At 55.7% G+C, this 20,928-nt stretch overlaps 1 protein-coding gene across 1 annotated transcript in view; it reads left to right on the top strand.

The window, feature by feature from the left end:
- PDE2A (phosphodiesterase 2A) overlaps nt 1-20,928 on the top strand; it is a 207,778-nt gene that overhangs the window by 122,120 nt on the left and 64,730 nt on the right. The window contains exon 3 of the mRNA XM_067539088.1: nt 4,316-4,404. Within this exon, the coding sequence (XP_067395189.1) occupies nt 4,316-4,404 (89 nt within the window). The remainder of the gene's footprint in view (nt 1-4,315; nt 4,405-20,928) is intronic.

The following is a 20,928-nucleotide window of genomic DNA, read 5'->3' on the forward strand; positions in this document are numbered from 1 at the left end:
CACCGCCCTTCTCCAAGAAGGATCCATTAACAAACGTTTAATCACCCCCTCCCTTCCCTATCAAACAAGGACTGGCCAGAGAGACGTCCCCTGCACTATGCCCGTGTGCTTCTGCACCATGAATGAAACATGGCGGGACGGTGTCTCTCAGCCACAAGTGCTGCCCTGGTCCGTCCGATGCTCGTGCTTCATTTCCTTGAAATGCCGCTTGTCGCCTCTCCTAGCGCCCTGAGCAGAGGCTCGGCCAGGAAATCACCTCCTGAGGTGGAACTCTCCGACCCCCTTCGCCTCAGCAGAAAGATTGCCTCTTTACTTTGAAAGACTGGAGAGGGGAGAACGGAGATTTGATCTGTCAGATCTGCCCTTCCCCGGTAGATCGGCACGGCTCCCGTTCGTTGAACTGTCACCGATTCATTTCCGGCACGGGACGTCTAGGTGTTTCGGTCCATGCCGCTTTGTAGCCCTTGCTCCTTTGTGTTCTCGACTGAGCCGGGCCGGGCAGCAAGATCTCGCTCTTTAACGGGGGCCTGGCGGTCCGAATTCGCCTCTTTTCCTCACTACCCCATTTCCCAGTTAGGCTGGATTTCTTCCCCAGCCAGCGTGCCATGAAAAGCTCTTTTTATCCCGGCTGGGGGAATGGCGAGGGGTGAAAGTATGAAACCACACGGGAGGGATTTGTCAGAGCAAGAATGCCGGCGCAGAACGGAGTTAACCTAAAACTGCCAGGCGCGTGATCGATATTACAGGGAAGTGGGAGGGCAAACAAGCATTAACGATCTGGGTTTTCATCCCTGCCAGCTGTGCAGATCGCGGCCCCAGCCCAGCCAGCCAGCAGGCAGAGATTTCCATTTGCAGGAGGGTCAGGGGAGAAGTGGAGCCGAGTTGAGCAATCACGTTTATTTCGGTTGAAATTTCATCAGAGGGGCCAAGATTTGGCCCTGGGCAGAGGCACCCACAGAAAGCGTCGCTTAGGCAATGCAAAGGGCTTTGGCTGCCCCTTTCTACAGGGCCAAATATCAGCGCGGGAGCTCAGATAGCATGGTGGGGAAGCCTGGGCGGGGGGGGAATAGATGGGTGGACAAATAAATGCTTTGCTTTTCTAGAACGCTTTCCAGCCACAGTTCTCAAAGCTCTTTACATGGGTTAAGGGCTAAATCCTGTACTCCTTCCTCACTCAACCAGTCCTAATTCGTGCAGCTCATTCTCTTGAAGTCGGTGGCGCTAACCCTATGGGCCAGTTTTTTGAAGGGATTTAGGCACCTGAAAATGCAGGTCGGCACCTAGTGGGCTTTTCCAAAGTATTTAAAGCACCCCAGTTTCCCGTCTGTACAATGGGCATAAGAGCCCTGCCCTGCCTCCCAGGGCTGCGGGAGGATAAATCCGTTCCAGAATGAGGTAAAGGGGCCGGGTGAGCACCATCGATAGTCAAGCCATCCTGCGTAAGTACCAGCCCCAGGGCAGACTGCTACGAACCAGGGCACAAAACCTACCTTGGCTGCGAGTTCCAGACTCAGATTTCCACTAAGCAGTCACCCAATGTGAACGCCTCCGGCCCTGTCGCAGGCTTAACGTGGCGTCGCAGGCAGTCCCGGGGGTTACGCCGCTCTGTCTCGCCACCCAGCGGAGCCCTGCCTTTTGTGCCAGGGGATCCCTGACCCCCAGAATCACAGCAACCTTCAGGTGACTCCCAGTCCCAACGGACTGACTCCGGGTCAGCTGCGTTTTCGATCTCACGCCAAAGCCAGCGCTTGTTGCCCGTCCGATAAGACACTTCCCTCACGATTTATTCACTAGGCATAGGAAAGAAGAGAGTCGTTTCTAAGGTTAAAACAGGTCAACGTACCCACACCCAAGGGAATTGTGATCTTAAATTTCAAAACGTAATAGACGCTTTTATACTCAGCAAGCTGTAGCCGTCATTGGGGATTAACCCAGGCTAAGCACTGGGGATCTTTTGCTTATGCCTAGTAATGCTGGCCCCCCCAGAGCCCGAGCCACATAAAGATCCGGTTCCTCCCCTTCTGTTGGAGACCAGCACATCGCACTAGTGACTGGCACTCTCCCAGCTGATGATTTACCCAGCTACAGAAGTTTTTGGATGCGGACACCTCAGATGCCACCTTACACCGTGGGGTGCAGATGTTTATGTGAGATTAACGATGCCAGTGACTCCCAAGATTTTCATAACTTCTAAACCGATGCTCGGCACTCCCCAAACCGAGGTCAGCGACACTAGCACACGGGTGCCCACCTGTGTCCAGCTCACTCTTCATCAGCCCTCCGCCGGGGCCTGGGGACCTTGGCCTGGGCGGGAGCCTGGTCTCCCTGCACTGAGGTCCCGAGTCTAACATCCCGATAGCTGAGCCCCGGCCCTCTCCATCAAGCGGCTGTGCATTTCCAGGCATGAGTGTCACAGCCCAGCCCCTAGTGTTCAATAGGATTAATGTGGCAAGAGACCTTTCCAGCTAATTAACAGCCGCGGAAATGGAGGCAGCCATCCAGCCTAGGGAACCTGGGAATTGCTTAAAATGCCATCTGTAGCTTTGCGTTACCATTTCCTTTTGGATCTGTGGCATCTCAGGGGACATCAGAGGGTGTGTTGGTCGCTGTCCCAATCCAGAGACGGGCTCTGGGGATCGGTAGCCATATTTAAGCCCTGCGCCCTCTGAATCTCAGCTTCTGGAGGGGCCCCGACACAGGAAAGCACTCACCATCCGTGAGAATTACGCAGGCCTGGGCACGCTGTCCTTAATCGGGGGCCGTCAAGCCTGAGCTCAGATGACGGGGAATTGTTCTAAAAGTCCCGGTTCCTGTTTCGGCAGCTGGCCTTGGGTTACTTCTGCGGGGGTTTCTCAGAATGAACCAGTATCAACCGGCCAGGGGTAAACTGAGGCTGGAAATTAGGTTTCTAACCATCAGAGAAAGGAGATTCTGGAGCAGCCTATGTGTATGGCCGGGGGGCGACCAACCACGCTGGCTTTAAGATGGAGCTTGGTACGTTTACGGTCAGGCCGATATGAGGGGATCGCCTGCGATGGCGGAGGACTGGGCTTGATGACTTAGGGGAGCCCCACCAGACCTTGCCACGGTGCTGGAGGGACTGGGCTCCCCCTTTGGGTACAACGCCCAGCCGTGCCGCCAGATGCGACCCCTCTGCCACGCTGCCAGAAAGAGCGGGCGCCAATTCGCGAGTTACCCACGCATCCCTCACCCCGCCGGGGCCCACGCCTGATTTACACGGGAGAAATCCTGTTGGAATCCAGCTGCCCTGCAGGTCTGGGCACCCGTCTCCAGCACTTCCATGCTGTGGAAGGAAGCCAGTTAATCCCCCGTGAGACGAACCCCCCTCCCTGCCAACCCCGCGAGCTGCATGCGCATCCAGCCAAACCACAGGAGGGGAGACTTAATTGCAGAGCTCGTTAGTGGCGAAGCTCATTACAGGTCAAATCACACAGCAGTTTCCGGAGCTTAGGGGGCCAGTTGATTGGTCCAGTGCAGGGTGAGCTGAGGAGTCATTCAGTATGGGACTGGTGGGGTGGGGGCGGGCTTTCTGTGGGCACCCTGGCCTGCCTCTCTGTGCCACACACGGTCGCCATCCCCCCCCAGCTCCAGGATCGGACAGGGGCGGGCGGTGTTTGGGACAGAGCGACATGGATGGGGGGCAGCTCTGCACCATCCGCGGCCCTGAAGGCTTGGCGCGCAGGGGTGAATGGGAGCTGCACTCCTCTGGGGGTGTCCCCCCCACCGCCAGCTCCCATACGCCATGCCCACTCAGCACCGAGGACACAGGGGAGCGAGGCTGGGGGGGAGGGGGGGATGTCAGCAGGCTGGTTTTCCACCTCCACTGAGGGGTGGGTTCAAATTCAGCCGGTTGGTTTCCCAGCATAAATTTGGGGCCCCGGAGGGAGGCCGTATGCTCACTAAACCCCCCCGTGGGTTGGAGCAGCGGGGCGGGGGGGCGCAGGTCTGAGGTAACGGGGGATGTAAGATGCCAACCCGGCAGGACCAAGTCAGGGTCTCATCCGAGCTGCTGCATGGTCCAGGCCGGAGACGCTCCCCCGGGACGCAGGGGCATGGGGGGAGAGGCGGGCTGGGGAGCGGGAACGGGCCCAGCCTGGGGAGACGGGGGGGCTGCAGGTCTGGGCTGAGACGGGTGGGACGAGGGGTTGGGGGGAGCTGACGGTTCAGACCAGACCAGCAGGCGGCGCTTTGGGTCCAGACCAAGGGGCGTCAGGGGATCACGTAACCCCGAGAGAGGCGAGGGAGTGCCCGTGTGTACGCAGGACTGTACCTTCTCGTGCCTTCTTCCCTCTAGGAGCACGTATACGTCTACCTTCTGGAGGGAGACGCCAGGCTGATCTGCGACGACCCTCCCCACGAGCTGCCTCCTGAGGGAAAGCTCAGGTAAGCCCCAGCTTCCACCAGCCCCCCGGTGTTTTCCCCCGCCCCAACCCCTCTCCCAGGCCAGGTTTCCGGCGGGGCAGAGCGGTCGACGGCCCATTCCCCAGCGGGAACTGGGGACACCCAGCCCATTCCCCCGCGAGAACCAAAGAAAGACACCGCATGGTGTCCTGAAGAGATGAGCTACCAGCTAGGGCCAGGCGAAACCGTTTCACTCCATTTTGGGGGACTTGGGTCTTCTACATGCCTAGCCGGTCACCTGCCCCCAAGGTTACAAGGTCCGGGTAACGCCCGTCCCCCGGCTAGCGCTGGTCGAGCTGTGCCGTGTCAGCGACGCTGAACCATTTGGTGGAGATGTAGCAACTTACGTGAGTTCCGGAGGGGCAGCCGAGTTAGTCTGTTTTTAATCAAAGCAACGACCGTCCTGCGGCACCTTAAAGACTAACAAATGTATTCGGGCATAAGCTTTCGTGGGCAAAAACCCTCTTCATCAGATGCACGAAGTGGGGACTTCAGCTAGGGAGATGTCTACACACATGCAAGGATGGGTGAGTTACATCACAGTGAGGGGGGCGAGTGTTAACGAGGTTCATTCAATCAGGGCGGATGAGGCCCACTCACAACAGTTGATGAATGCCAACAGAGGGAACATTGTTTTTCGTAGTGGGCTGGCCACTCCCAGGCTCTGTTCAGACCCAGTCTGAGAGTGTCACGTTTGCATATGAGTTCCAGCTCCGCCCTTTCGCGCTGGACTTTGTTTCTGAAGTTTTTTTGCTGACGAACGGCATCTTTCAAGTCTGTTACTGAGTGTCCAGGGAGATTGAAGTGCTCTCCGCCTGGTTTTTGAATGTCACCGTTCCTGATGTCCGATTTGTGCCCATTTATTCTTTGGCGTAGTGACAGTCCGGTCTGGCCAATGTACATGGCCGAGGGGCATTGCTGGCACACGATGGCGTATATCGCATGCGTAGGTGCGCAGGTGAATGGGTGTCAATGTACGTGACACGTTCATCAGGGTGTTTTAGGGGTGGGTGGAGGGCGGGATTCTTATTAGACCAATATACTAGGGGCTAATTATTTTCGGAGGACTTTAAAAAAAAATGAATTTGGGGTGTTGGCATATCCTGATTAAAGTAAGAGTCGGGACTTATGTAACTTTAACAGTGATTGAAGGTAGGAGCTTCAGACTTGGCCTCTCTCGTAGCCCTCCTTGCAGTAGGAAAAACAACTGGAGTTGGAGGAAAATGAGCTCAGTCTTGGCAAAGCTGCGACTGTGCGAAGGCAGGGTTATTATACAAAGCTGCGTGCTTTTCAGTGCTTTCTAATGGCTTAACCGGGAGGGGAATTTACCATTGGAGCAATTTACCTAGTGAGCTGGTGGATTTGCCGTCACTTGAAGTCTTTAAGTCCAAACTGGATGCCTTTCTGAAAGAGACGCTCTATCTCAAACAGAGGTGATAGGCTTGAGTCTAAGTCTGCTGGGGAAGTTCTCTGCTCCGTGCTATGCAAGAGGTCAAACTAGATGGCCATCGTGGTGCTTTCTGGCTATAATTATGAGTCTAATGGGACAGGGATTTGGCTCTGTCGTTGTATTGTCTTTGTATCTATAGGGTGGAATCAGCATTGCTCAACAGTGTGTCATAGACCCTATACTGTTGCCAGCTACTGACGATTCTCCTTCGGCTCAAATGGCCTAGGGCTGGGTTTCCTTTTGAGCAGGAGGATCTGAGTTGTGGTAGCCTTGCGGTTGCTCCATAGCGCCAAGTAAGATGTGATGTGAAGTGTAGCGATAAGCACGGGTGGCCCGAGGTTTGTTACAATATATTCACACTTCCTCTAGTTCTTTGGGTTTCTGGGGTGTTAGAATAAATCACTGTCATTTCTTCTTGCATCTCATCTTCTTCAGAGCTACTGCAGGCTGGGCTGGAGTTCATTAGGAAACAGCCAGCTTGCTGAGTAGACCATTAGCCAGAGATCAATGGCGTTGATACGAAGCTTTGTTCCGTCGTTTTAGTGCCTGTCTCACGCCAGTGCAGAGAAGCACTTTGCTGCCCCATTTGCCTCTCACCAGGGATTGTTTGTTTGATTGATTTTTACGTCTGTAAGGGAATTTACTGCTAATGGGAGTAATGCATTAGTGGGACAGTGCTTCCTGCACCGCTCTGCCACTGCCTCTCCATCCTGATCTTCCGCTGCACCCTCTGCCATTCCAGTCCAGGCCATTCCGTGTGCCGGATTAACAGCTATTTGCTAATCCACCGCCCCACACAGGATTCCTGTTCTGTGGGCCCTTTTACATGTTTTCAGCTGCTCGGAGCCCTTGGGAATTCTCCCATCACCGGGGTATCTGAACAGCACTCAAACTCTGTGAAGTCGATCAGTAGTACTGCGCTCCTCATTTTAACAAATGGGGAAACTGAGGCACAGAGCAGGGAAGAGACTCCCCCAAAGGGAGTCAGCGGCAGAGCTGGGAATAGAACTCAGGAAGGGGGGAGGAGAGGGCCCGATGTAAACAAATATCACTTCACCCACCGCTGAAATGCAACCGCCTCTGGGGTGCCGTGTGGCAGCTGATTCATTTGGAAGGGAAAGTCTGCCATCTATAGAGCAGAATTGGTTTTCCCGTTAATTCATTAGCCCTGCTAAATATCTCCGCACCACAGGCATTTTCGAAAAACATTCTCGTGTCTGGATGAGCCCGTGATGGGCACCCTAAAAATGCCATGGACAGATGGCTCGTTCTGCACGGGACGGGACGGAGGCTGCGCCCTTCGTTTTTGTATTTATTTATGTGTAAGGACAATAGCATGAAAACAGGATCATTGTTGCTTAGGAATCCTAATCCTCTGCTTTTGTGACATCGTTGTCTCCATGGCAATGAATTGTGATGTCAAAACAAAGGATTGTGACCTCACTGGAGGAGAGGGAACTGAAATGCCCCGAGGATCCTGGTTTTATGCAGCTCCCCCCGCACTGGAAAAGCAGGCTGGCGAGAGCAGCAGTTAATTCTCTTCTGAGAGCTCCTGGTCTATCTTTGAACAGACGGCCCACTTTTTCCATGTGCATCCAGAATTAGCCAGGCAGCATGTCGGGGAAGCTGCCACAGCCTTCAGACCCCAAGACTGACAACCCAGCACCTTTCACTGGCACTAAAATGTACATCCTTCTGCCCCAAAAACACAGGCTCCTTCCACATGCACTAAAGGAGAATCTCCCTCATCTGTCCGCAGTAGAAGATCTATGACACGCAGTGGAGCAGATCCGATTCTATCCAGCAGAGGGCCGCGGTGACATTTACATACATGCTAGCCCGTTCATTACAATAGTTGTATAAACCCAGCTTTGGCGATATGAGTTCTTTCTCCTCCTTGCTTCTCTGCTCCCTGACCCCACCGCTAACTTTGTTCTTTACTGCTCTGGGGAAGGAGAAGGCTCCATTAGGCAATAAACCGAGAGAGATGGAGGCAGAAATTAAATTGTTCCATTCAGTGGCTCAGTGCTCCTCTCCTATTTAATTTCTTAGCTGCCATATATCTCCGGCTGGCACCGTGCTACATAAAACGCTGTCACCATATTAATAGGGCCAGAGGGTTTTATAGCTCTCCGGGTCATTGGGTTTTAACCTTGGTTATCTGGTGAGTTCCAGGACAGCTCTAGGGGTGTAGTGATAAATACATTAAGATTGTAAGGTGCTCAGCTATTAAAGGAACTGGGGCTGTATAAATTCAGTGTAAGAGACTGGTAATGGGAGATAAGCACCTCAGGGATGGTAGTAGAATGATGAGAGAAACTATTGCAAGCATCTCACCTCTTCTGCAGATTGTTGGAGTTTCCAATGTAGGAAGCCTTGTTTCTATGTGACGCACAGGTAATCCCTGGAACTCCCTGCTGCAGGAAATTACTGAGGCAAATCATTAGAACAGCAGCTGCAATTACCCCTGATAAGAGAAGAGTTAGAAAGACTTTCAGTTTTTATGCAGATTTTGAACTGGTCTAACTATGTTGGCGATTTTTGTGACTGATATGCTCAGCCTGGTACAGCCCCTCATGTGGATGCAGCTATATGGTACACCCGGGGCGCTGTAGTGATGTGGTTTCTGCCTCTTCCTGTACCAGGACATAACGTGGAGCAGCAGAAGGCGTTGTGGTTTGTGCACATGTGGTCGGGCGTGTTGGGGCTTCTTCTGTGTGCAGCTCCCTGCCTCCGGCTCGGTGCCTCGCCCGCCCCACGTATTGTTGAGTATGTCCCTTTCCTCATTCATTCCGGTCGCCTTCCCCAGCAGGGCCCCTCCATAGCCCCACACACCGAATGCTCCCTCTGCCTGTGGCTCCCCCACGGCGAAGAGGCACTGGTTTCTGTTCGAAGCAGGGGCTCTTCCATCTGCAGGGAGCGGCTGTCAGCGTGGCACTGCTAGATGAGCAGGGCCGCCCGGGGCGTTCCGGAGCTGCCAGGAGCAAGGGAATAGGCAGAGAAAGGAGACTGGCAGGGGTTGGCATGGAGGTGGCACCGGCAGATTACGCTGCCCTTTTAGGGCAGACCCGGGATGCTGCTAAGCGCTGGAGATGGGACACGGGACGGAGATGGGCTCCCCCCCGTCGGTCTGTGCCCATCTGCCATCTCTCGGCTTCCATTCAGCTGGTTGGGATCTTCACACGCCCAGAGCCTGGTTTTCCCGAAGCGCTGAGCGGCAGCTGTGGGTGCTCAGCAGCTTTGAACCTCAGGCCTTCAAGAGGCTGCATTAAAGCAACATCCCTCGCTCTTGCCTCGCGCTTTTCATCAGCCGATCTCAAAGGCGGTGTGTGTCATCACCACCCTTTTGCAAATGGGGAAACTGAGGCACAGAGCGAGCAAACAGCAAGGCAGTGATAGAGCCGGGGTCTTGGTCTGCCTGAAACTAAACAGACTCGTCCAGCTGGCCTGGCTTGTCCCACCTTCCTGGGCAGGGCAGGGAACTCTGCCTCAGTTGTTCTAAAGTCCTGGTCTGGAATATGCAAGGGATCATTCCAGGGTGTTAACGTCCATCACCAGTTCTCCATGGCACCAGGGGTTGTGGGACCGCAAATAAAGTATGAGGCAAGGGAATCAAGAGACTCTCGCTGCCAGCACCTCACTGTGTGACCTTGGGCAAGTTACTCCACTAATCTGTGCCTCAGTTTTCCTATCTGTAAAATGGGGGCGATGACCGTGCTCTACCTTCGGAACGTGCTGCGGAAGATATGCATGTGAAGCCATTGTTAGTCTCCTAAATGGGCTGATTTTCCTCTGTATTTAAAAAACCCCTGATTGTTGACATGATTCAATTGAAGCTCCGAAGCAGCGACCTGGCTGCTGATCCTTGTGATTAAGGGCCCATCTGCTGTGTCTTTGGGAGTCGGCGGCCCGGACGTTCCTGCTCTGAATGTGCTGTGTGCAGCTGGCCCTGGTGTCATTAAACTTTTAAAAGACATCATTGTAAAAACACTGCTGTTGGCCTGGAGAAATGGATCCCGTGTTTGTTTGGAAGCAAAACACTCTGAAGGGTTTTCAGGATAAATTATTCAGCTCCTGGTGTGGGTGGAAAGTTTCATGCACACAGCATCTTCTGCAAGCAGCTGTGACAGAGGAATAGATCCACTTCTGGCCAAGATATGTTCTCATAACCATAAACTGTTCGCTCCAATGCCTTGCTCCTTAGTTACGAAGTCGACGGGAGTTACGCAAGTTACTCTGTGTGGCTTGCATAACTCCCATCAACGGCCACCCAATTTTAAGGTTGGTGTAGGCCTGGCCTTACAGCCGACTGCTGCAGGAATGTAGGATTCACATAGCTATGTGACCCGCATTCTGGAACCACCACCACCACGGTCACCACCGGGAACTGAAGCTGCAATTTCTTACGCTGAGCATTTGGGATTTTAACAGAAAGCGATAGGGCCCCCTCCCTTGGTTACCTGTAGCAGACTCAGACCTGCAGACCAGGCCCAGACAGGGACCCAGGACACACACGTCACCATCATCAAGCACACTGTAGGGGGATAAGGCACGAGATGGGAGGTCAGCTGACCCTGGTTTTGCCACTGCCTTGCTGCCTGACCTTGGGTGGGTCCTTCACCTCTCACTATGCATCTCTCCGGGGATAGGAGAAGAGTCTGCAGATATATGACACCGAGCAGGGAAAGGAATGATTTAGTGTGGCATCCAGCCTATTATACTAACGGGAGGAAACACAGAGAGAACCTTTGGGGTGATTATCAAGAAGAGCTTCCTGGAAAATTTACCAGTACGCCAGGCAAACCCAGACCGTCTGAGTGAGACCCAGTCCTGGCCTGGCCCTGGGCGACAGAGTCAGTGATCTGAGATAGGGCTCTCCCATCTCTTTGGCTCCAGAGATGCCTGCATGAACCTGGCGGTGCTTTTGTACTCTCCATCGGTTCCATTTTATAATGCCCCCGTCCTGAGTGACTGGAGAGCTGGGTGGAGGTGCAGAGATGGGCTGTCTCCACAGAGTCAGGGGAGTAACGGCTCCCATCACAGTAACAACAATGAATTGATCTTTGTAGCAACTGGCCTGGAACTCGGCGGGCAGCGCAAAGGTTGCAGGAGGGGAGGAGGCAGCGTGAAGCACCCGGACGTCAGTCTGTGTGCAAGTGGCTGGAATGCGAGCTGCCTTCTGTGAATAGTTCTCCTAACGAAGAGACACTTTGTCGTCTCATGTTGTTGCCCAGCACATGGTACATGAAATAATCACCACAACTCCACACCCGGGGGATGCCCCCATTTTACAGATTGAGGAAACTGAGGCACAAAGCAACTTGCCTAAGCTCACCCAAGGAGCCTGGGACAGAGCACCCAGGGCCCCCAAATGCCAATCCAGTATCTTAACCACAAACTCACCCCGTCCCCTATATCAGCTTCCCTCAAAGTGCTCACTAAGTCTGCAGAGGGGAAAATACGCAGAGGCTGGAAATCTGAGCTCAGGTGGGCAGCCGCTGCTTGGCAAAGATTTTCCACAGCCTGTGCTTTCCCAGTGGGGTAAGCGACTCCGTGACTCGTCCCATGTCCCCAGTTAGTGAGCGATCAGCCTGGCTCACAACCCCCGCTCTGTGACCTCCTGAGAGCTTCCCACCTCGTAAACGGCGTAACTCCCGCGTGCGCCGGCTGCTGTCTGCCATGGAAGGCTCCGTTCCCTGCAAACAGACGCCATCGTTCTGGGGTAGGGGTGAAATTGACCCCTCCGCTCCCCCCCTTCCCCCCGGCTGATGCACTGTTATCGGCTGCCTGTGGGAGTTTGATGCCGTGACATCGTGCTTTACCCCCCCCCTCCCCCCAAAAACACACACAGGGGTGACTTTTACCCCACGTGCATCTCCCACGCAAAGCACAAAACAAATCAACGTTGGCTGGATCACAGATCCAGGCAAGTGAAATAAAAGGAGTGTTCACAGGCACCTGTGAGACAGTGGAGGAATCTGGGCTAGCGGTGAAAGCGAAGGACTGAGTATTTTGCTCCAGGCCCTGTCACTGGATCGCTTTGTGGCCCGAGGCGAGTCACTCGGCTGCTCGGCCCCTCAGTTTACCCGTCTGTAACATGGGGCTCGGACCTCCCTACTTCACAAGGACGACGGAAGAATGAATATTGGGAGCCTGCTTTGCTTTTCCTGCTGTGCCGGTGCCGTGGAAATTCAGCATTGGGCCAGATCTGGTCTTGGTGGTGTAAATCCAGAGTTTAACTCTACTGCCAGGATGGGCAAATTTAGGATGGCAGAGGGCCACGAAATGCACTGAGAGCCATGGGTGGGCAGGGAATGCAGCCCAAAGAAGCGGGTCGGATCCTGCCCTCAGGGGGTGGTGGGCCCTGGAGGGGTGGGGGCTGGAGCGTGAGCCCACCCCCCACTCGCTCTGCAGTGGCAGCTGCTGTCCCAGAGGGCTGGATCCCTGGCTCCCGGCTCCAGCCCGTTGGCTCTCACCAGAGCGTCATGTAATGCCTGTAGCTGCACGCTGGAGGCACCCTCCCCCTGTATCCCCTGCCCCCTTCCTGGCTGTGGCGCTGCTGGATCGCTTGCCCCGAGCTGGGCTGTGGTGGGCCAGATAAAAAGATCTGGAGGGCTGCTCTGTGAATTTCAGTACAGCCACTCTGGATTTACACCGGCAGAGCCGAGGTCAGACCCTGGCCCAGCACGGCCTAGACTGGCGTAGCCATGCCACTGTGTGTCCGCCGAGATCCCGCGTCTCCGGGGCACAGCCATAAATACGGAGCAACGCCGCGGAGGCCGGGGGGTCACGTCTGATCCACCCCAGCATCGTGGAGAAAGGACCCGGCCCGTTCACAGCGGACGCGATCGCTTGCTGTCGTTTCGGACGACGTGCCGAGCGCCAGTGTTTGTCACTCCGGTGGGGGTGGCCCGTTGGGGGCTGGCCTGGCGCTGTGAAGCCGTTGCATCTCCCCGATTTCCTATCAGATAGGTCTCTCTCTCTCCCTTTCCCTCTGTCGCCGCCTTCGGGGAGTTTATTGTCTTTAGCAACAGCTTGTCAGCCGCAGGGCCAGAGCGTAACCGCCACAAAAAGCCTACAAAGAGAGCAGGCCGAGGAGCCGGGCTGAACCCTGGTGATGGGAGACTGGATTATCTCCCACGGCCAGATCCTGCTCTCTGGTGTAAATCAGGAGGTGGAAGCAAAACCCGGTTGATCCATCCATCTTCGTCTTTGGTACGTGGCTGACCCCGTAGCACCAGAGCCGCTCAGTCTTTTAGCGCCTGTATCCTCACGACACCCTTCCCTCTGGAGACGGGGCTCTCATCTCCAGTGCGGAGATGGGAAACTGAGGCACGGAGCAGCTTAGTGACTTGCCTACTGTCATGTAGGAAGTCCGGGCAGAGCAAGGCACCAGAAACTGGGCCTCCTGCTTCCTAAGCGTTTGCCGTAACCACTGGAGCACGCTCTGGACTCCAGGGCCGGTTTTTTGCAGGGCTAACCACCACGGAAGGTGCGGTCCCCGCTGATGAGAACAGGGCAGGCCCAGACGGTGCCCTGCCTGGCTTGTTTCCCGCCTGCTGTCGCTAATTTGGTGAGATGCGGGATTCACCGGGCATGGCTCTGGCTGGAAAGCCGTTGATGGCCACGCATGGCCCTGAATCCTCAGCTCCGCTGGGGGTGTGGGCATTTAGAGATGCCCGGGATTTTGGCCCCACCCACGCCGGAGTGGGATGCCCGGGAACTGCCAGAAGCCTGTGCACCGTTTTCTTTGTATTACAGTACGCCTAGCGGCCATGATCGACCCAGAGCCCCGTCGTGTTAGAGAGACGGGCCCTGCCCGAGACCTCAGAGGCTCGCTGCACAAGACAGACAAAACGAGGATTCCCAGCCCTGTAATACCTGGGGAAGGGGGAGCTGAGTCCTGCAGAACTGAAATGATTTGCGCAGAGTCTCACAGGCAGAGGGTCTGGTCCGAGGGTGCAGCAATCAAGCCCTAGGGGTATGGGCAGACGTCTTGTGCCAGCTATCGGCCCAGAGGGTGACTGAACGCTGTGTGGACGAAGCTGGTCCCTGGTGGGTGGATTGATTTAAATTGTCCATTTTAGATAATACTTAAGTCCTGCCTTGAGTGCAGGGGCCTGGACTAGCAGAGTTCTCAAGCTCCTTCCAGTTCGACAGGTCTAGGATTCTGTTATTTTAACCATCATTTAAATTAGCAAGCAGGAAACCTTCATTTAAATCATTGAGCTGGATCTTTTTGTGCTTTTCAGTTATCTTTCTTAAAGAAAGGTTCATTCCGACTGGTTGCTATAACCATTCAGACACATTGATTTACAGCCTTCACACTACATTGGAAACTCCCTTTTGCTAAGCAGGAGGATACACTAGATCCATACACATTTAGTTAAGCAATTATGTAGCGTAACTTACATTTATTCAGAGTCTTCATTATTACATGCTTTATGAGGTTAGAAAATGATGAGTGACACGTGCCTTGTAGTTTTTTGCTTATGAATTGTGGCAAGCTACCTTCTGATGGAACAAAAAGTTTACCTAAATATGTTTTTAAAGTGATTTATTAAACAAAAACAAGGTGGGTGAGGTAATATCTTTTACTGGACCAATGTGAAGCACTGGAATGGGTTACCTGGGAATTTCCATCCTTAGCGGTTTTTAAGGCCCGGCTTGACAAAGCCCTGGCTGGGATGATTTTGTTGGTGTTGGCCCTGCTTTGAGCAGGGGGTTGGACTAGACACCTCCTGGGATCCCTTCCAGCCCTAATATTCTATGAACGTCTGTAGGGGAAACTCAAAAGCTTATCTCTTCCACCAAGAGAGTTGGTCCAATAAAAGATATTACCTCTTCCACCTTGTCTCGCTAACATCCTAGGCCTGACATGGCTGCAGCAGTGTTAAACAAAGGGAGCATTACCTGTAGTTAGTGAATTGACAGGTCTTTCTGGCCACCCTGGGCAAGATTTTCAAAGGTATAGAGGCACCCGGTGAGGGATTCAAAAGCAGGTTGAACTCCCTTGGGAAATCAATTATGCACCTAACTGCTTTTGAAATTTTTGGAGGGGAATGTTCTGCGACCCGTACTATACAGGAGGTCAGGCTAGGTGATTACAGCGGGGCCTTCTGGCCTTGCGATCTGAGTCTATGAAAATCCTCCTAGGCGCTTTCTGCGTTTTCAAGTCAAGATCAGTTTCTCCACTCTGAATGGGCTAGTTCAAATTCAGAACATGGGCTCTGCCCCTGCTAGCTACACTGCCGCGCCAAGTAATTAAGGTTCCGAAGTACTTACATCTGGAAACGTGAAAATACCTGCGCTGCCTGCATTGTAAAGCCTGAAAATACCAGAGATCCTTAATGCAGTCCAGGAGATTGTGACACATTTATAAAGCTGGAGCTGCCCTCAGAAGTTCAAGATGTTTTTTCCTCCCAGATTCTGTATGTCTGTGGTTTCCCGTCTGTGGTCCACAGGGGTCTGCAGACTATGTCTAAGATTTCCAAAGGGGTCCACAGCTCCATTTGAAATTTGTTAGGGGTCCGTAAAGTAAAAAAAAAGATTGAAAACCACTGCTGGATACAATTTTTGTATTTATTTCTTTGAATGATTTTACTAGCTCGCAGTAAGTTTAGGCCTTAATATAATTTCACATTTTATTTCAAGTAGGTTTATTTTTTAAATGGAACTAAATACAAAGAAACAGACTGACGTATAAAAGGTCTGAATGTATTTATTGATGTTAAAGCAGTGATATTTACCCCCCTCTTCCTGGTTCCGAGCGGAGGGCCTGAAGCGTTTCCCACTGACAGCGGTGAATCCGGAGTAACTCCGCTGACCACGGTGGAGTTGAACTGATGGGAGTCCCTAGTGGTTAGATCCCCAGCGCCTTATTGCACCAGCCGATGAAATCCCCAGCGTGGGGGTGGGTGGCAGAATGTGACTCTAAATTTCCAGAATGAAGGTCCTGTCTGAACTTTCCTGAGCCGTCCCAGGCAGCCACCCCTGGGGAAGCTATTCCACAGCTGTGGAAACTAGGGCTGGAAGGGACCTCCATAGGTCATGTAAGTCCATCCTGCCAGGCTGAGGCAGGATCTCGCAGTCAGGAGGTTTTCCCAAGCTAATTTCCCCCTTCCTTCAGCTGCATCCCATTTCCCCTGCGCTGCCCTAGACAATTGTCCTAGACAATTTCTCTCCCCGCTGGTTATTCACATCCCCACGCTAGCAGCCATACTCAGCACACTGCATTCCTCTTCCCCGGTTGTATCCTGCCCACCCCTCCATCGCTGTGTTTGCTCTGCTCTGAATTGCCTCTGATCTGTTCCCATCCCTCTGGTAATAGGGTGGCGCCCGGAGCCGGGCCGCGGTTCCAGCTGTGGCCTCATTGGGGCCTGTGCGGAAAGGGACCATCACGTACGCAGTCCTGGCTCTCTGACGTGGGGCCCCGGCACCGCTTCTCGTTTGAGCCGGTCGTCGCTCCAGGAGATTGCCCCAGCTGCGGTAAAAGCCCTTGGGCAAACAGTTGTTAAAGGGGGAGGGTGCTGGAAAAGGTACATAGACACATGCCTCGGGTGCGTCTCTTGTGTACACTCGAGCCATAAAACACTCTTCAGCACCAGCCGCATCCCGCTGGGCAAACAGCTATAAAGAGGATAAGTGTCCACGTACCCCGTGGCCGGCCGGTCGGGAACGTGCGCACGTGCCGTGGCTGGCCCCTGCCGGCTGGACGCTGGAAGAAGTAGAGGCCTCCATCGGATAGATGGGCTCAGGGACTCTGCCCCCAGTGGAATATCCCCCAGTCGTACCCATCCTCTGCCCTACACCCAGCACAGAGCATCCCGCAGAAGGACTGAGCGGAACTGCAGAGAGGACCCCTGGGTTGGCCCAGGCGCTGCAGGCAGGAGGGGCCCGGGACCTCGCAGGCGAGCCAGAAGGGAGCCGTCTCTCTGGCCCAGACGGCCCCAAATCAATGTGAACAAAGAGCAAGTCACGCCTGCTGGCTGATTGACAGTAGATAATAGCAGGGGGGATGGGAGGGTGTGAATCCGCTCCCTTGTCTACACCAGCTAGGGGTTGCCGGTGTAGCTAAACGCCTAGTGGAGACGCAGCCTGTACAAGCAGAAGGGGGCTGGAGTTTATACCAGCTGCCGTCCGTCAGTGATGTAAGCCACGCTGGCAAAACAACATGGTCCCTCTTTTTTCTTCTTTTGGCTGGTGCACCTGCGTCTACACTAGGGCCCAGGTACATTGACAGGGGGATGTGTTTTTCCTAGTGGCATGCTGTGTGGGTGGGGAGGGGCCAAGGCCTTGGGTGCCGGACTGCGGGTGGGGGGAGGGCGCTGGGCCGGCCCTTCATGATACGCTGGAGGTGGGGGGACGCAGGAGGCTCCGGTAAGTGTGGGGAGGCCCTTCACGATGGGCAGGGGGCGCAGGAGGCTCTGACGGGCACCCCTCAGCGCCTCCCCCCCTTGCGTGTCATGGAGGGGAGCCCAGCCCCTCTTCCCAGGCCGGGGGGGTGAGGCTGCCCCTGTCCAAGCCAGTGCGGGGCTGCAGCAGGAGGGGGGCGCCTCGTGGTGGGTAAGTGCAGGGAGAGGCGGGGCGGTGGAGCCAAGCCTGCATTTGCGCCCTCCCCAAGCCTCACGCTCCCCTCCAACCCTGGAGGTACAGAGGAGTGGGGGGCTGTGAAGCCTGGCGGGGGTGCAAATGTAGGCTGGGCCCCCGGGCGCTGGAGACTCTCCATACACCACTGGTTTCTCCCACGCCTACGCCTGCAAAACGTGTAAGCGGAGACCAGGGCTGAGTCTGGTAGGTGGTGGTCGGCCCAGCGTGGCAGGCAGCCTGTTCACCTACGGACCCCCAGGGTGGATTGCACGCAAACCCCCGCCATTCTTGCCAGAGGCATCTGCGCCCCCTGCCTGGCAGGTCCTCTCTTCCAGCTTCTCGTCTCAGCTTCCTGGGGCTGCGGGAAAGCTGCCCTGCACAGCGGCGTCCTCCCCGCGGCCCGGCAGCTTTCACTCTGCTCTGCCCTCAGCACGTCCCGTCCACGAGAGAGGCCGCGCCGAGCCCCCTTCAATCCAGCTCCCCTCCGCCAGCGGCAGGATGATGCTATGGGAACACCTGGCCCACGGGCCGCCTCGCGGAACCAGGTCCCCGGAGCCCCTCGCCGGCGGCCGTGCTAGCAGAAGGCCAGGCTGGCTCGGAAAAGGGCTTGGCTCACGGTTTAACCGTGCGAAGTGAAACGGCTGCGAACACTAGGTTAGTGACGGCACGTTGTCCCGGCGCCACGCCGGGTCCGTCGCCCCTGGCGCATCGATCACGTTCTCCACCCTGGAGGGACTCTCACCTCCTCCCCGCCCAGCTGGAGTGGGAGCGGATAACGCCGGAGCAGCTGTGTCCACGTTGCCGCTGCGCTCACTCGGGCGTGGTGCTGAGACCACGGGGGGGGCACATCCCCTGCTTCTTAGCCGGCGCTGGAGGAGTAGCAGCTCTGCAGTGAAAACGAGCCCTTCCTGGCGCAGGGTGAGCCGGCTTCAAGCAGATTAGTGTCAGGGGAGCAGCACGAACCCGCCCTGAGAAATCCTGGGACCGGTGACCCCCGGCCCTGTAATGCAGACCAGAGAGGAGAGCTTTGCCCTGACGCGGGACAGTGTCGCATTTCACAGCCTGCTAGGGCTTAGACGGGGAGCCTGAGGCTGACTGAGGAAGGGCGAGGGTCTGCGGAGGCCGTTCAAAGCGGGAAGTGGATCGCTAAAGTCAAGTCGCCGTCTGAACTCCAATTGGGGCGGAAGGCTGGGCTCGCGGGCAAGGCCCTCGACTGGACTTGGGAGCTCCGTATCCCGGGCCGGATTGCCCAAGGGCTTCAGGCACCGAAGCTGCAGATGGGCGCCAGGTTGGATTTTCACAAACTGCAGCGGCTTAGTGGTGCTGAAATCAGCGGGTTCGGCGCCCAGCCTGCGTGGGCCCTTTTATCTGTCCACTCGGCACCTCTGCAGCTTCAGGTGCCTAAAGACCTGTGGGACTCTGGCCTGCCACGGCCTCCCTGGGCGACCTTGGGCGAGTCCCTTGATCAATCTGTGCCTCAGTTTCCCATCTGGACATAGGGCTTAGAGGCACCTAAGTGGCTGACCTGGTGCACCTGGCTGATGGGCCAGAAACAGGCACCCCCCCTCCACTCAGATCCTCCTCCACAAATCCTCTCGTGGGGTGAAGCACTGGAACCAGATCAGCCATCCCAACCGGCCATGCCCTACAACCACAACTCTCTCTCTCCCTCCCTGTCTCCCAGTCATGCTCCATGCCTCCGCCACGCTCCCCCTGTGTTCCCCCCCCCCATCCCCCCTGCCCCCACACCTGCTGTCTTTGTGCAGGTGCGGCCCTCCTGCTGGGACAGGTATCAGGTGTTAGACCTCTGGGCCCACGGGGGGAAACAGGTGTTCCCCGCCCCATTTGAGGCACTCCGCTCGGGGGCGGGGCGCTACCTGTGGAGCGGCATCGTGGCTCGGCCGGCTGGGGGACGTCGGCATCTCTGGGGTTGAGTCGGGTGGCAGCCGAGCGGCAGCTTTGGAAATGTCAGAGGCGCCTACGTTGTGGCCTTCAGGCAGGTAACCGCCTGGCACGGATCCACAGGATCGGGGCCCCGGCCCCCGCTTTGGGAACAGTCTCTGTCTGCCAGGCCCCCGGGGGGCCTCGTTCTTCCTCCGGGCTTTCAGCACCCCGCTTCACACCGTCCGCTCCATTCACCGAGTCCAGACGAGGCAGACTCCTGGCGAAGAACCCGGGCGCCCTGCAGGGGTCGGTTTACCGCGCCGAGCCTTCGCGTTGAGCTGACGCGGCGCAGCGTTGTCGGCGCACCCAGTCAGCTGGAGCGCAGCCTAGGAGCTTCCTTGCGGAGCACGGAGAAACGAAGGGTAAAGCACGGCCCGGTCTGGACAGGGGCACGCGCTGGCACCCGACCTGCCAGCATCTCAGGCGTATTCGCAGGATTGTCGTGTGCAAGGCGCGGAAGGAAGGTAACGGTGATGGAGTCCCACAGGGATCGTGCCCTTGAACCGCTCAGGCCCAGCCGGTCCGGACTCTAGCGCTTCAGCGTCTGCCCCTTGGGTCTCCACACACCCGTGCAGGCACCTCCTGACCCTGGCCCCACAATTTTCAGCGCCCGTGCTCCCTGTGACACGCCGTACGCCCTTATGGTGTGATCCGTGTCTCATTCATGTGCACCCTGGCAGTGTGGCTGAGGATGGCCTGATGCAGAGGGTGCCAGGTGAGGTGTTTTTGGAAGGCTCATGGCACGCGGAGCATTATTGTTGTGGTAGCATGTTCCCTGCAACGGCATGCGTCGGGACAGCCGTGAAACTCTGCTGGGTCAGATCCCCAAATGGGTGTCTCACACGGCTGGGATAGATGCAGACGAACACAAGGCTGTTTTTCTGCGCCCCACAGAGGCCTGCGTACAGGAACAATGGACTGGCCTGGGCACCTGTGAGCACCTTGGTTCATGCCCAGGGCCGATCCCCTGGCCCCAGGGGCCTGGTTGCAAGAGGCGTCGCAGCCAGCCTGTGTGGTAAGCTGCATACAGACTGACCTGTGAATCTGAGGTTAAGATGCGAGTTATCTTTTAGTTAATTGTGACTAACTCCGGGATTTGTTAATAATCTGACTTCGATTCACTTCAGATCTTGCTGTTGTCAATAAACTTCTTTGTTTGTTTGATCTGAAGCAGTGTGTGTGGATTGAGTGTGTGCAGAGACCTCGCTTAGAGTGACAGAGCTGGTGCATATCGATTCCTTTGGTAAATTGACCGACACGTGTAAGTGAGCAGGCGGCAGTTCTCGGGGTTGCTTCTGGGCCTGGGGGTGTCTGCTGGGTGTCTATCCCATGAGCGGCCGGCCGGAGCGCTCCTTGACTAGGCCAGGGACCGATTACACGCAGGAGGCTGGCCGTGGGCCGACCCAGAAGTGGGTGGTTCACACAGCAAAGCAGGGTAAGTCAGGGCCCAGGAGTGAAGAATTGGGGTGACACTGCTACACACCGGTCTGGATTGCAGGGGGCGAATGTCACACTCCCCTTGG

The sequence above is a fragment of the Emydura macquarii genome, unplaced genomic scaffold (assembly GCF_026122565.2).
Source record: "Emydura macquarii macquarii isolate MOO-44397 ecotype Brisbane River unplaced genomic scaffold, CSIRO-AGI_Emac_v2 contig_509, whole genome shotgun sequence".
Classification (NCBI taxonomy): Eukaryota; Metazoa; Chordata; order Testudines; family Chelidae; genus Emydura; species Emydura macquarii.